The sequence below is a fragment of the Neocloeon triangulifer genome, unplaced genomic scaffold (assembly GCF_031216515.1).
Source record: "Neocloeon triangulifer isolate White Clay Creek 2 clone unplaced genomic scaffold, ASM3121651v1 ptg000003l, whole genome shotgun sequence".
NCBI classification, from domain to species: Eukaryota; Metazoa; Arthropoda; class Insecta; order Ephemeroptera; family Baetidae; genus Neocloeon; species Neocloeon triangulifer.
This window is the reverse complement of record NW_026775546.1, coordinates 6,476,080-6,490,213: the sequence shown is the minus strand read 5'-3', so window position 1 is coordinate 6,490,213 and position 14,134 is coordinate 6,476,080. Positions and strand designations below refer to the sequence as shown.

General features: G+C 34.2%; 1 protein-coding gene across 1 annotated transcript; it reads right to left on the bottom strand.

Moving 5' to 3' along the window:
• Positions 1-63: 63 nt before the first annotated feature.
• Positions 64-9,280, bottom strand: LOC132193178 (uncharacterized). Its single transcript, XM_059613642.1, has 5 exons — positions 8,960-9,280; positions 6,970-7,109; positions 3,652-3,991; positions 1,961-2,062; positions 64-1,677 (listed from the first exon to the last, which is right to left on the bottom strand). The coding sequence occupies exons 1-5, from the start codon at positions 9,226-9,228 to the stop codon at positions 1,536-1,538; spliced, it is 993 nt and encodes a 330-aa protein (XP_059469625.1). The 5' UTR covers positions 9,229-9,280; the 3' UTR covers positions 64-1,535.
• Between the last annotated feature and the right edge of the window lie 4,854 nt (positions 9,281-14,134).

The window sequence follows — 14,134 nt, the reverse complement described above, 5'->3', positions numbered from 1 at the left end:
TTACCTAAATAATTAGATTAAATGGAAATTCTATTAAACTCTTTTAATAAAATACAGTTTAAATTAACTTTGTACATATATTTATCCTCCTAGTATAGCACGACAATAACATTTCTCTGATATTTTTTTTAATTTGCAATATATCCCTAAATGTTGAAATATTTAATCTATAAGATCAAAACAGATTTATAAGTTAACATCACATTGATTGAATTTCGCTTACAATAGTCGTGCTTGATTATAGATTATATAAGTGTCTCTGTTTTAAATATTAATAAATCTCTTTAATCTCATACATAATTTATATAATTTCCTACTGTTCGTACACTGACAGTTATTGCTTTTTCACTGCAACCATTTCGTTTGCAAATGGAAGAAAGGAGTCAAAGTAAAGAGGATGTGCAGAGATTACTTCCAAGTGCATCATTAGAAACTAGTCGCGTACAAAGAATAGGTTTTCTCTCGGATATCAAATACTTCTCTCTGATATTGAATCTCGAGTGGCAACTCAAGGACAATTACCAGGAAAACTTTCGCAAATTGAAGCGAGCGTAAAATGCCTGTGGGCTCTTGATTGTGAGTGGAATTTGAGCACAAAGGGTTGCTTTTGTTACGCTCGATTTAATTAGCTTGCTGACCTCGGGCGCCTCACGCGCAAAGACAAACAAACAGCGTGTATACAGGCTCGTGTTATAAACTCCCTGGCAAATTGAGCAACAGACGTAAATAAACATTCTACGAATGGATTGGGCGATTTTGCAGGTGCATCACAGTTAATGTCTCACTATAGGCAGTTTTAATAATGTGATCCTTTGTCTACACAACAGCTGTGTACATGTAAATATTTACATATAATTTTACTGATCAAACGAATGAAAATTATACGATCGATTTTCACAAGCTGGCAACACCAATAGAAATTGGATATGTATAGGACTTGATATGTTTTCAGATCACACAGTAAGAATTATTTGCAGTAAAATAAATTTTTATGGAACCATTTTCATCAGAGATATTTTTGCAGAATTAAGTTCTGTCAGGAAAAAAAAAATTCAGAAATTGGTTGAATTCAGTAAAAATAACGTTTTACAAACATACAAAATAAATGTTTAAATAAATTTTTAACAATTAAAAAATCTCAGTCAATAACTAAATGTAAACTAAAATTATTTTTTTGTGATTTATAACTTTAAAATTTTCATCTTGCTATTACCCCATGGAAAATTTAATAAAATGTGATATGATTTTTGCCATGGGTTCAAATTGCATATTTTAGTTAAAAAACTCATTATTCATAATGTGATAAAAAAAATTTAAAAAAAAAATCAAAACATGATGCTAAAATGGCTTAATAAAATTTTAGCTACAAAAAATTAGATTAAGACCAACTCAATTTCTGGAAATTATGAACATTTTTTGGGGATTTTCCTTTATGGCTGCGTTTTGTACATGCGGCTGATGTGGTTGGAAAGAAGATTGTTGACCACCGAGGCTGTGCGCAGGTCGCTGGCAGCCGGCCTCGGCGGGGCGTGTCGTCAAGTGGCTGCTGGGCGAAGGGCCACGACCTGCACGCTCATCCAGCGGACCATGTCACGCCACAGGGCCAACGCCTCCATGTCCAGCATGTCGTGCGCTTTCGTCGGACAACGATAGATGAAGCCGCTGCAGCCGCGAGACCTGCAAATTTACACAAAACATACAAAACTTTCAAAAAAATCCTTGAAATTTTTACTATTTATTATTTTGTGCTACAGAAATTAATGAAATTGATCAAAAATCAATATTAATGCGATAATTATGAAGATTTTCATTTACATATTTTAGTATTAAAAATAATTTTGAATACAAAGTTCTAGATACGAAAAATCTTGATATATTTTTTTTAATTATTATTTTTTAATTTAGGAATTAATTTTTTTCTTATCATTTAAGTAAGAAAAGTAACAGAATAAATATGGACCTGTCTTGGCCGCTAGCTGTGGCCTCTAAGTAGCTGAGCAGACGGGCCCCTTCTGTTGAACTCATCAAAGCGACTCGCATGCTTTCATAATCTCCCTTGAAACTGCTCAACAAACAGGAAATACCTCTCTACATTAGTGAACTCAAATTGTTGTTGCAAAAGTTTTCTTGTCATGCTAATTATGAAAGGGGAGTTTCTATGGAGTTGACCTACATTTTAATGAAATTCTAAAATGATACAGAATATACTCCCTGAAGTTAATAAACGAAGGTCAAAGATTTATAGGTTAAAAAGAAATAAAAAGATTCAAATCAATTAAAGCAATGATTCAGCATCCCCTGAAATAGATTTGATTACACAAATAATTGGATGTAATAATTGATAAAAAAAAAAAAAAAATCAAAAGTATTTTAGTATTTGAAGGAGTAATATAATTTCAGATGAATTATTTCCATTGGTTTTTAGTTCAATGATGACGCATATAAAATTATTGCAAGCAAAATAAACAAATGCTTAAAGTATGAAAAAGAAAAATTGTCAATTTTTTCACGGATTTTAGTACGAATCATTTTATTAAATTGATAACTTCTGACATATTTTCACATTGCATTCCGCCGAAAAAAGGAAAGAAATCTATCGATATCCGCAAGGATAACAATATTGGTGGATTGGGTTTATTTCCCTATCCATCCTTTTGCATGTTTCTTTTCCCAGACTTACCATGAAGGATTTTCTCTCGCAATAGAGCGTCCTTTGCATGTGAAACACGATACACGTACTCACTTTTCCATTCAGAAGAGCAGCACGAAAGCTTTCGAGCTTTGCTTTCGCGTGAGAAATTGCGCATTCGGCGCGAACGTGCCGCCCACACATCTGCAAGTCCCGCCGACGAATACCAAATAAAATACAAAAACGTTCTCGCGCCTGCGGCAGGCAGCAAAGCAACCCGCGAGACTCGGACGGCAAACAAGTTGCCCAAGCGGGAGGCGCTCTGTGTGCCCCAGTTAGCAGTTAGTTTAAGTGTGAGCAACCGCCGCACAGCAAAGTGAGCACAAAACACCGCGAGGAGGAAAAAAAGCAGAGGAAACCCCGACGTCATCGTTATTCACAAGTGGAATGTTTTTGCATAAATTCAAGTACAGACTTGTGATGACAAATTATTTCAGAATGCTCGGGAAACTGAAACGCCAAATATAAACCAAAAATTTAATTGACAAGATGGAAGCATCAAAGGAATGAAAGAAAGTTGCAATTGAGAAATAGGAAAAAAATTAAGATATTTTCATTGCAAAAGTGAAAACAAAGTTGATTATATAATATTAAATAATTCTCAATTAAACATGAAATAAAGAAATTTTGGGAAAATTTATAACACGGACTGAAAACTTAAAGAATGTTAAAAAATCCATAGTTGTGAGATCCTGAGGGATTTTTGCACTTTTCATAAAATTGCTCTTTGAAAAAAATTGACTGATTGATTTTTTTGCCAAAATTCACAAATCTGAAATTATTCCTTTTGCACGAGATACTTAGAATTTTATATCTCAACGATTTCTTAAAAATATTTAATTGGTAAAAATATCTTAATCTAATATTAAAATTTTAGTGCTTTATGAACAAGATCAATCCATAATTTATAAATAAAAAGGAATCTAAAAACGAAAAAATTAAGAAAATTTAATAATCAAGACCTTGTTTCTTCCATGAGGACGAAGGACAAAGGTTGGAAATCAGCAGGATGGTCGGCGACCTCGCAGAGCAGGCGGCGTCTGCAGTCTTCCGCCAGCACCATCAATTGCATGAAATAGAAGTCGAGCTTCTGAAGTTGTAATTTCAAGTCGGCAGAAAGTTCCTGCTGCTTTCCTTTATGTGCAATTTTTTCCGCAGACTCTTTCGCGGAGAAATGAGGACGACGAGTTACGAGATTATAGGGAGTGATGACCTTTTTAAAGTGCTGGTCCTCCTCATCAGGGTCGATCGGTGTCGTTGGGTTGTAGCCCCAAATCGAGTTGGTCGCTTCGTCTGAATCGACTGGAATCATTAAGGATTCGTAAACTTTAAAATGCATCGATTTGATTTGCTCATTATTTAAAAATCAAAATGTGTTATTCAAATTTCAAATGTAATAAAAATTATTCATAATTAATTACCTGGTGATATTAAAATAAGTATTTAATCAACAAAATTTTAACTCGATTTGTATAAATTTTTTGAGGCTCTGATTGTCATTTAAAGTTAATTGCTTTTTTCTATTAAAAAACAATAATTATATTTGCCTACATTTTCTCATATTTTTTTCTAAAACTTCTATTGTAGAATAGAATTATACCAGTAAAAATCAAAAGTTTTGCAAAATAATACAAATGTGTCCTAAAAAAATAATCTAAATGCGTTATTTATAACTTACAATAATTTTCAAATTTCTATAAATTAATATTTTTTAAGTCAGAAATTTTTTCTTCTTTGAGTATTTATTAAAATTTTAAGAGATTTTGCTTTGCCCTTCAAACAAAATATATACATAATTTTTTTTTTATTATTTCATGATGGTAAATCGATCAGGTTCGACAAGCAATTATTTCCAATAAATTTGCACAGTGTGTTCAAGGGTGTTTGGGCACCTCTCTGAATTTCTGGCGTTGAGAGAGAAGCACGGGCATCCATATCCATCCCTCTCAGCAAACACAGACCCTTCTCTTCCTGTTGTTGATATAGGTCAGAAACACACGATGCACGATGCGTGAAACTGACTGACTATAACCGTGAGAGGGTTGGAAACAATGGAAGAGCGACCGACTGCCCGCGTAAGTGTCGGAGAGAACCACAAGTGTTCGCAATGAAAACAGACCGAAGTTGTGTATCTCATTTGTCTGCAGCGAACACATTAAAACACTCGAGGCAGCTGCGAATCGTGTTGCGAACTTTTGTCAAGAGCTGCATGCAAATTTCGTGCCAGAGCAGCATGACCGCGTCAAGTGCATGCGCCCTTAACTCGTCAACAACTCGTCAGCGATTCTTTTCAGGACGGAAACAAAGAAATAACTTCATTTGCTTGGCCAGTCATAATTTTATAACTAATTTAATTTCAAAATGTCTGATAAATCCTTCAAGAGGATATACTGCGTGAAATATGCTCGATTTTTAAACTAAGATAAATCTCAAAAAATAAGTTAAAATCTTTAATTCTGCATCACCTTAAAATGGAACAGGTCTTGACTTGACTCTAATTTGTAATATCCTCCATTGTGAACTTTGTGAAGCAATCGCAAAAAATTTACCACTTGAGCGAAGTTTAACATTTTTAATTAAAACAATTGGTTCTTTTCATTTCCAAGAAGGCAGAAAATTGGTTTCCTCAAAATTAATTGTTTGCCTTCTCAGATATGAAACGTCAGATTAAACAATCTTGACAAAGCTCGACGGAAAGGAAAATGGAAGGCCTCTGGGAAAAATAGTTACATACCAAATTTATAGGAGTTCCAATTAACTCTTCAAACTCTTGTTTATAAATTTTCTACGGAAAGGCAGCAAAGATGTGTTCAAAAGGGTTTAAAAAAGAAACTTATAAAAGTGAAACATTTTTTATGAACGCGCCTCTTATTTGTATTCTGGTGAGCCCACAGAGGGTAGAAAAAATGATGAAATATGTGCGGTGGAACGTGGCGGATCATTTTATTTTCTGCGCGGAGGCAGAGGTAGTCGGAAAAAGAGAGCGAGTAATTTAGTTTATAGAGACTTGGCGTTAAATCGATCGTTCCTCCCAGCAGTGATTCTGAATGTTTCTTTTTGCTCTCTTTTCCAGGTTTTTGTTTTATCAGGGCTGTATGAGGAAAATAAAGTTCTGGTTATTTTTATTTCAAGAACAGGGAAAAACGTTATGTTTTTAGTAAAACCTACGTCTATGAGATGGAATATGCCCTAAGGTAAAACTGTCAAGGAAAGCCATCCAATATATTAACTTTATCTAAAACAATATTTTTTTATTAACAACATGAGCTATACGGGACAAAATTGAATTATTAATTAAATGATGTGCATATTTTACGGAAAAATTGACGTCATTTATAAATTAGTAATATTCTCAAGAAAAGTTGGCGAATTTTTCAATTTTTATATTGCATTCATTACTTCTGTTGTGCCATGTTACAAATTTATATTATTTGTCTCTATATTAATGCTTTTCCTGACAGCATTTTTAAATAGTCAAAGAGGCGGAACAGCTGTTTTTTTTTTGCAAATCACAAAATACTTAAATCATCACTTTTTGTGTGGTTCAGATATCTGCTCTTGTTTGTCTATTTTATGTTTTGCTTTTTAGATTTCGCATGACGCACGGGCACTAAAAAACGCCCAATCTGGTTTTCAAAACAAATTTCAACGCATGCGTAAATAATTAATGCACGACTTTGCCATATAATAACTCTGATTATTCTGAGAAACCGCTCTTCGTTGTTATGCCGAGCGTGCAAAGTTCCGAAAAAGGCTAAGAGCAAGGAAGTTTCAAGAGAGTTTTATAATTTTCATTAAAAGTTGCACAACTACTGGAATAATAAACGCACCAAGAAACACAAAATTGTTAGGAAATTTATTGCGGTATAAAAAGTCAAGTTGGCGGAAATGAAATATAAAAAAAGCTCTTGGAAATTCTTTTGATATCATAGTTTATGTTGATGTGTGCTAATTATAACAATAAACTTAAATTTCATAAAAATATACAACAACAAAAATAATCCACATAATTTCAAAATAAAATCTAAATTCACGAACACTGTAGAAATCTTAAATATTATCTTCGATCAAATAAAAATAAATAAGTGATTTGTTTTAAAGATTAAATTAATTATATTCGTAAAGCATAGTAGATATAATTGTATGTTAAAAATCACAATTAAACATATTTTCTGTAAATGTGTATTATGCAGCCTGTAACACACATGTGTGTGACCGGCAGCCTAAACTTTCATCCGACTCACGTCTGTCCATGTCAAATGGCTTTGAACTTTACTCACTGGTCTGGCGGTTGTGCCCTCTGGAACGTTCCTTTGCCTTGACCGGTTTCGAATGCATGGCCTTTGTGATGGTGGCCGCCCCTTTGGCCTGCGTCGAGCCGGCCCGTTTGGTCTCCTCGTGGTTTTCGCCTCCCAGCAAACTGCTCAACAAGCCGTGAAATGGCCAAATGAATGGGCGGCGTCGGACAAACAGACGGACAAATTGCCGACGAGAGAGCGAGAGAGAGAACAAGTGTGGAACTGACACGGAACAATTGCTCCTCGAGACTCAAGAAGCATCACGGTGAATGTGAGGCTGCTTGTTTGCTGTTCCAAGTTTGAGCAAACACGACAGACATCAATTGAAAGATAAGTATTTTTCTTGTGGAATTTTAGGAATTGTAGGTAATTTAAAAAAATATATTAGAGAAAATTAAAGAATTCCTAATGGAATTTATTTTTAATCTCCGGAAATATAAAAAGGATAAAAAGTAATATTTTTTTGCGTTTTTCATCGCGAATTTGAGGAAAGGATTGAACAATAAGTAATGCGTAGTGATAAATTATAAATACAGCTCAATTTTTACCTGGATTAAAGTAAGCCATGGCTATGCCAATTCCCGACGTCTCTGTAAACAAAAACCTTGTCTGAAGCGCAATCCACTCGACCTTTTTGTCCCTTTTGTCTCCGAGCTTGTTTTTCCTTCGATTCCCTCTCTTTATCTTCCCTGCTTTTCAAAGCGAAACAGAATTTTGATAAGCAAAAAAGAGACGCAACGTAATGGATAAATATTGCGCTCGCCCTTTGACATCCGTCGGAAAGTTTCCGTTGTTCTCTTTTATTTCCATCATTCTGCGCTGCTTTTCAGCTCGATATCGATCGACATACACATGCCGGCACACAAACGCATGAAAAATGTAACGCGCGCTCGCATGCTTTTCTCACCTCTTTTGATCACCGACTGAGAGGCGCAAATCATCCCCCTTGCGAAAAGTTTCCCTATTTGAAAAAAGTTAGTTTCAAGCAACCGTAAGGACCCTCGGGGCTAGAGAAAAAGTAGTTTGGATTTATTGACGCAATTCCATCAAATAAATAAACAGCATTCCTCACAGGCTAAACCAACTTTGGGAAAAGTAGGCATGTATTTGTAAAAAAAAAAATTACACCCGTCGCTAGCAAAGTTGGTTGAAAGCAAAAACGTGAATGAAATAAAAAGAGACTGCTGGTGCTGACGTGCCGAGTTAAATAATTCCACTCCATTTTTTGCTGCGCTCAATTTTGAATGAAACATTTATGCGGCGCTGACCACCAAGAGCAAGCGGCTATAGTGTAATAAATTGGGTATGCGAAAAGGTCAGGGGTCAAAGAGTGGTGGACTAAAGTGGGAATCCAGGATATCCGCTACGGTGAGGTTTATTTTTCAGCAAGACAAATAATGGCTTTTCTTCTCTGTTAAATAAATTAGATTTCAAATGTGAAAGTTCAAAGTTCAAGGAAAATTCTAAAATTCCTCATTGTGCTAGTAAAGAGCGAAACAAATTTAAATATGGGGTATTAGTTCAGATTTTAATTTAAGTACAAGACATCTTATAATTTATTTTTATCAAAAAAAATTATATTTAAATTATTGTGGTACAAAAACACTGTATTTAGCAATCATCAACGGATGTGAAATTTACCAAAATTTTATATGTTTACCAGAATTTATTAAATATTTACTTAAATTTGTTATAAAAAAATCGAAAAAAAAAATCTTTTTTCTTTAAAAAAATTAAAAATTTATATTTCTCAACAAAAACTTTGCTATAGCCTTTGATAAAATAAATGTTCAACTAAAAAAAATTAAAATCGTCAAATTTAAGTAACTCTTGATAATTTTACGCAAGATAAAGAGATATGGATCGAAACCGATTAATTTTTTCTCTCTATTTTTTCTCACTCTCTCGCCAGCTGCACACGGACCAATCAATAGAACCACTCCTTGGCCCATTATTTATCAGCCTGCGTTACCTATGCAGCCCCCTCTCGTCCGCATCCTCCAGCCCCTCGGTCGCGTTGACCTTCAACAAATTGACCTCGGTAGGGTCTTGAGTGGTCGGCAGGTCAAAGGTGGTCGGCCAGTCCTCTTCGGTGGTGCTGCGGATCGTGGCGGCCTCCTCGACAGGGTAGTCCTCCTCGTCGTAGTCATCGTCCTCGTAAGGGTCCTCTTCGGCGGCGCCGACGTGCAGCGCCACGGCCGCCGCCACGAGCAGCACGGGCAACGCGCTCGACGCCAACATTCCGAGCGACTGGCCAAGACGCAGGTCGGGCGAGTGACTGCTGACTGCTGTGGGGTGGCGGCCCCCGCAACTAAAGGGCTAAGGGCACCGAAAGTGGGCAGCCCGCCGACCGACCCCACCGCCTCCGATGCATGCGCCGTGATGCCATTTTCACCGATGTACTCAAACGTTTTGGGTCTTTTTCTCTTGAATCAAGATCAAATTAATTGTTAAATTTTTGAACAGACATTAAAAATTACAATCTTCAAAAAAGAAATAAATCTATAAAATTAATCTTGATTTTAAGTTCTCAGTTTTTTTTAACCCATAATTTTAATGCTTATTCAAGCATTTGCTAATAATTTTTTTTATGGATCATTGCAAACAAAAGTATTAGGCAAAGTTGTGTTCAATTATATATAAAAATTAAGTTAAATCAAATAACTTTTAGATTAATGAGACGAGACGGAAGAATACAATTAATGTTTTGATTTAAATTTTATTTTTGGTTTCAAAGCTTATGATAACAATGATTTTTAAATGAAGAATTTAAAAAATAAGTCAATAAATATCTGAGTAAGTTATGTCAAGAAAGTCAAGAAGGAAGGCACTTGTTAAAAATGCTAATAAAAAAATCTAGAAAATTTGATTTTAATTATTTTTAACTTCACAGTATTTGAATCAATTTTTAACAACCAAATATTTGAATTTTAATTCAACACAGATTTGCTCGCTTTTTTACAATTTAATTTTTCATCAGAAATATATCATACTCAATCTTATTATTAATTCATATTAAATATAATTAAATTTTGTGTTTCAAGTGTTCCCCCATTTTCAACCTTATTTTCACTCTTTCGCAACGATCATTTCCTCAAGTTTGCAATTCCAGTCTACTGAACTTTTTGCTCCAAGAGTGCGGTTACTAATTAATCTACAAATTGGGAGCCGAAGAGAGTAGCAGAAGGACCCGCCAATTAAGAGTGTCGAGGCACTCACCTATATCGTCCGAATTCATCGCCGAGTCTCTAATTAAAAGCTGCTGCGGGAGACGGCAAGAGGCCGCGAGATAAAGGGGTGAGGCGCGCGGTTTATCTCCATCGCGCCGACTTTCAAAACCACCACCAGCCGCAAAGTTCCACCAAAGATTCGCCACACAAAGAAGACGCAATCTCCCAAGAGTTCCAACAGACAAGTTAAGGCAGAGAGCTGACGAGCAATTTTATCTCGCATGGAAATCATACAAGTGCCTTTTTCAGTTTCCTGCCTGCCTTTGCATTGTTTAAGAGGAGCAATTACGTAAGATTTGTTGCTCTAATTTCAAAACAGAACAGACTTGAATAATCAACGAAGAGATAATGAACCAAATTTTACAGGTCTTTGCTAAGTGTTTCTTATGTTAAAAAAAAGAAAAGAACAATATGAAGTATATAATATTATTACATCGATTTTTCCGGATTTTTCTATTTTTTCTTTTCAATTTTCAAAAAAATAATTTTCATATATTTCATTTGATGATCCAGAAGGTTTTTGACATATTTTTTCCAATTTTATTGAGTTTATAAATTTCAATGAACTTTTTTTTGCCAATTTTTTTTGTTTATTAAGTTTACTCATTCTTGATTGTCAAAATTATTTTTTAGGGTATTTGCACCGTAGTTTTTCAGCCAAGAATCCAAATTGCGGTTGTTCACTGTTGTTCACTTTATACGTGTTCATCGGCCTTCCATCCGCCGCACGCACACAATCAACTTGTTTAATGACGCGGCACAAATAATCCGAGTGCACTTGGCAAGCGATTGCAGGTGAAACTCTCCTGCATACACCGTCACTCTCACGTTTTGTACTTATGAATCTTGCGAACATCTCATTGGGAGCATGTGTAATAACATGGGTGTGTGATTATCTTCAGGAGTGAATGCAGTTTCCGTCTTGTAAACCTTCCGTCGTCATTCTGATCTTCTCGCTCTCATTGCCACAAATGCTAAATTCGTAAAATCTTGGAATTATACGAAGGCTTTTAAAATAATAATAAAATATTGTACAATTCACAATTCAGGAGTTTTATTTCATTATCTGAAATAGCATATTATTTAATTAATTTATCGTTGTCTCCATTAGAAAAAAAACGTTTACTATACCAAAAAATTAGGCTCGGATCCTAGTTAAAAATTCTCCGATTAAACGGTTTTGCTAAAAAACTGTTATATGGAGTCATTTCTTGATATTACACAACTATATACTATAATGTAATCTTTATATGAAATGAAATTAAGAAAACAATTTTTATTTCTTTTTTACACCACAGTTATCAAAGTACTTCTATTTCTCAGTACTATAAATAACTATGATTTAAAAAAATGTAAATAAAATACAATCGCTTGCTTCGAGTATCAATGGAAATTTTTTACCAACTATTGTCAAACAGTGAAAAATTATAACCCTTCAAAAAGAAACATTCACAAAAATAATATAAAAATATTCTAAAACTGCCTTTATGATATAGGTCATTAAACACATATCAAAACTAGAAACTAAGATTTTTCTTACACTTTTGCTGTTTACTTGTCATCATTGTTGGAAATACATATTCATTAAATTGAGTTTAAACGATGTACGTTAAAGAGCAAAATCAAAAATCTAAAGAGACTTAATTTTTGAGACATAAAAAGTAGTCTTTAGTCTCAAATATTTGTCACAATGCTAAAAATTTCCAAAGATTCTTTTTAAATTTTAAAAACAAAAAAATTAAAAAACTTTTCCGTGTCTCTAATAATAATGCAATTAGCTCTCATAAATTAATAAATCTTATTTCCTATTTATTAAAGAACTTCAGTCTCAATTAATATTTTTCTGATTGATGTACTTGTGAAATAAATATTGTCACCAGAGAGGGCAATTAAATGTATATTTAATTCATTTGCATCTCGTTAAAACTAGATTAATCACATTTTTCCCGCATTTTTCTTCCATTCAAGTAGTTTTTGCAATTAGCAGAAAGAGAGTTGTTCAACCAGTTTCTGTGCTGGTGCGGCTTTTCTCTTTTTCTCATCAGAAAATGGAACTGCTAACGATACAAGTAATTCAATCCCGAGTGTCCAGCAGCATCCGCGGCACTGCAGGAAAACTTGTTCTGCGAGAATAATTCATCGGTCTAGTTTCAAGTGGTCAGTTGTCTTGCAAGGAAAAATGGCATGCAAAACTAGGCAAAGAAATTGAGAGCAAAATAAATGAGTCGCAATAATAAATGAGTAAACAATTTCCTGACTGATTGGTCGTGATGTTTAAGCCTTTTTCGGTATAATTATTTCCACGCAACACTTAACTGCTTTTAATCTGATTATGGTAGCTCAACACATTTTACTGCGGCATTCTACATTTTTAATGAATGATTATTCATAAGGATTTATTAAAATTCATTGGCAACTCCTCACTTTTCACATTCAACCTCATTAATTCGGTTAATTAGCTTAAGCAAAATATTATATAAATACTTCATTCTTATTGAAAAAAAGTTATTTATTATTTTAGGTTTCGGGCTATCAACAAGCCAGACCTTTTTGCCTCAGGTCAATAGGTCAAATAAGGGCTGAAATTTTATTTTAGCTCTTGCTTACAGCATAATAAATAAATAAATAAAATCAATGAAATGTATATTGAATTTTTTATATCTGATGTATTTGGGCAGAGAATATAATACTTTATTTGAAACTAATGGTTGGCAAGTTCAAAACTCTCCATATTCTTATTTTTTTAGTTCACTCCACAATTCATTTTTCAAATTAGATCGTTTGTGCAAGTGTTTTTTACTTAATTTGAAAATTTTTTTCTGCACCAATTTTTAATTAAATCTTTAAAGATGCTTGTTAAAAATAAATTATCATAGGTAAAAGCATTTGCTAAAAACATTAAAAATCGATCTATATTTTTAAGTACAAATATTTCACTTTTTAGTAATTTAAATATTGATGAAAGTAAAAAAATCCTTTGGCACATAAAAGTAGCAATGATTTTTAAGATTCAAAGGAGCAATTAATTCAGTCCACTTGTATAAACTATTATATTTTCAACCAAATAAAAATATTAGCAACTGGCCATCAAATAGGACCCAATTCAGTGTGCATGACGTGAAAAGGAATGTTCATTATTATATCAAATGTTTGTGGAGTTTGGAGCGCGGCGGTAAACCACAGCGAGTCGTGACGAGCCCGATTTACGGCCATTCAGTGAGTGATTCCGGAGGCGAAAAATCCGGAGCGCGAGCACTCACGTGCCGCACCATCATCCCGATCATCACGAGAGCACAAAGGCAGCCGCAAAACACATCCGACGACAACAATAATACGCCCGCTCGTACACCAAGCTTTCGTCATTGATCGGAACGAGAGAGCAGCCGTCGGCACCTGATCGTAAATTTTAACGATCTGCACCGACGCAGCCATCGGCGTAGGAACAAAATTGTAATTATATCCACAGGAGCTGTTTTGTCACAGTTTCAATCTGTGCCTACTACATTTTAACCAGATCTATTTGCAAATAATTTTATCAAAACAATTATACACCAAAAAATTATCAGTCAAAATCAATTTTTTTATCATTTAAAATAAAAATAATTCTTTTTACAAACTAATTTTTTTCTTATTCACTCTTTGAAATAAATATTGTAAGGAAAATAATACATAATGGCGTTAAAATTCAATAAATTCAATCGCAGTTTGGAATTAAAATAAAATCAAAGGCTTAAAAAAAATCAAATCAAAACAATTAATAAACGCGAAGCTCCACATGCCATTTTAATTTGGATGGACCAAATTTATATTCTCAACACTGTCAAACACACACGCATTACTAGTTTATCACCAAAAGCCCACAAAGTTCAATATAACGCAACGAGAGTTTTTGGGACAACTTTTCCAATCATTGCCGT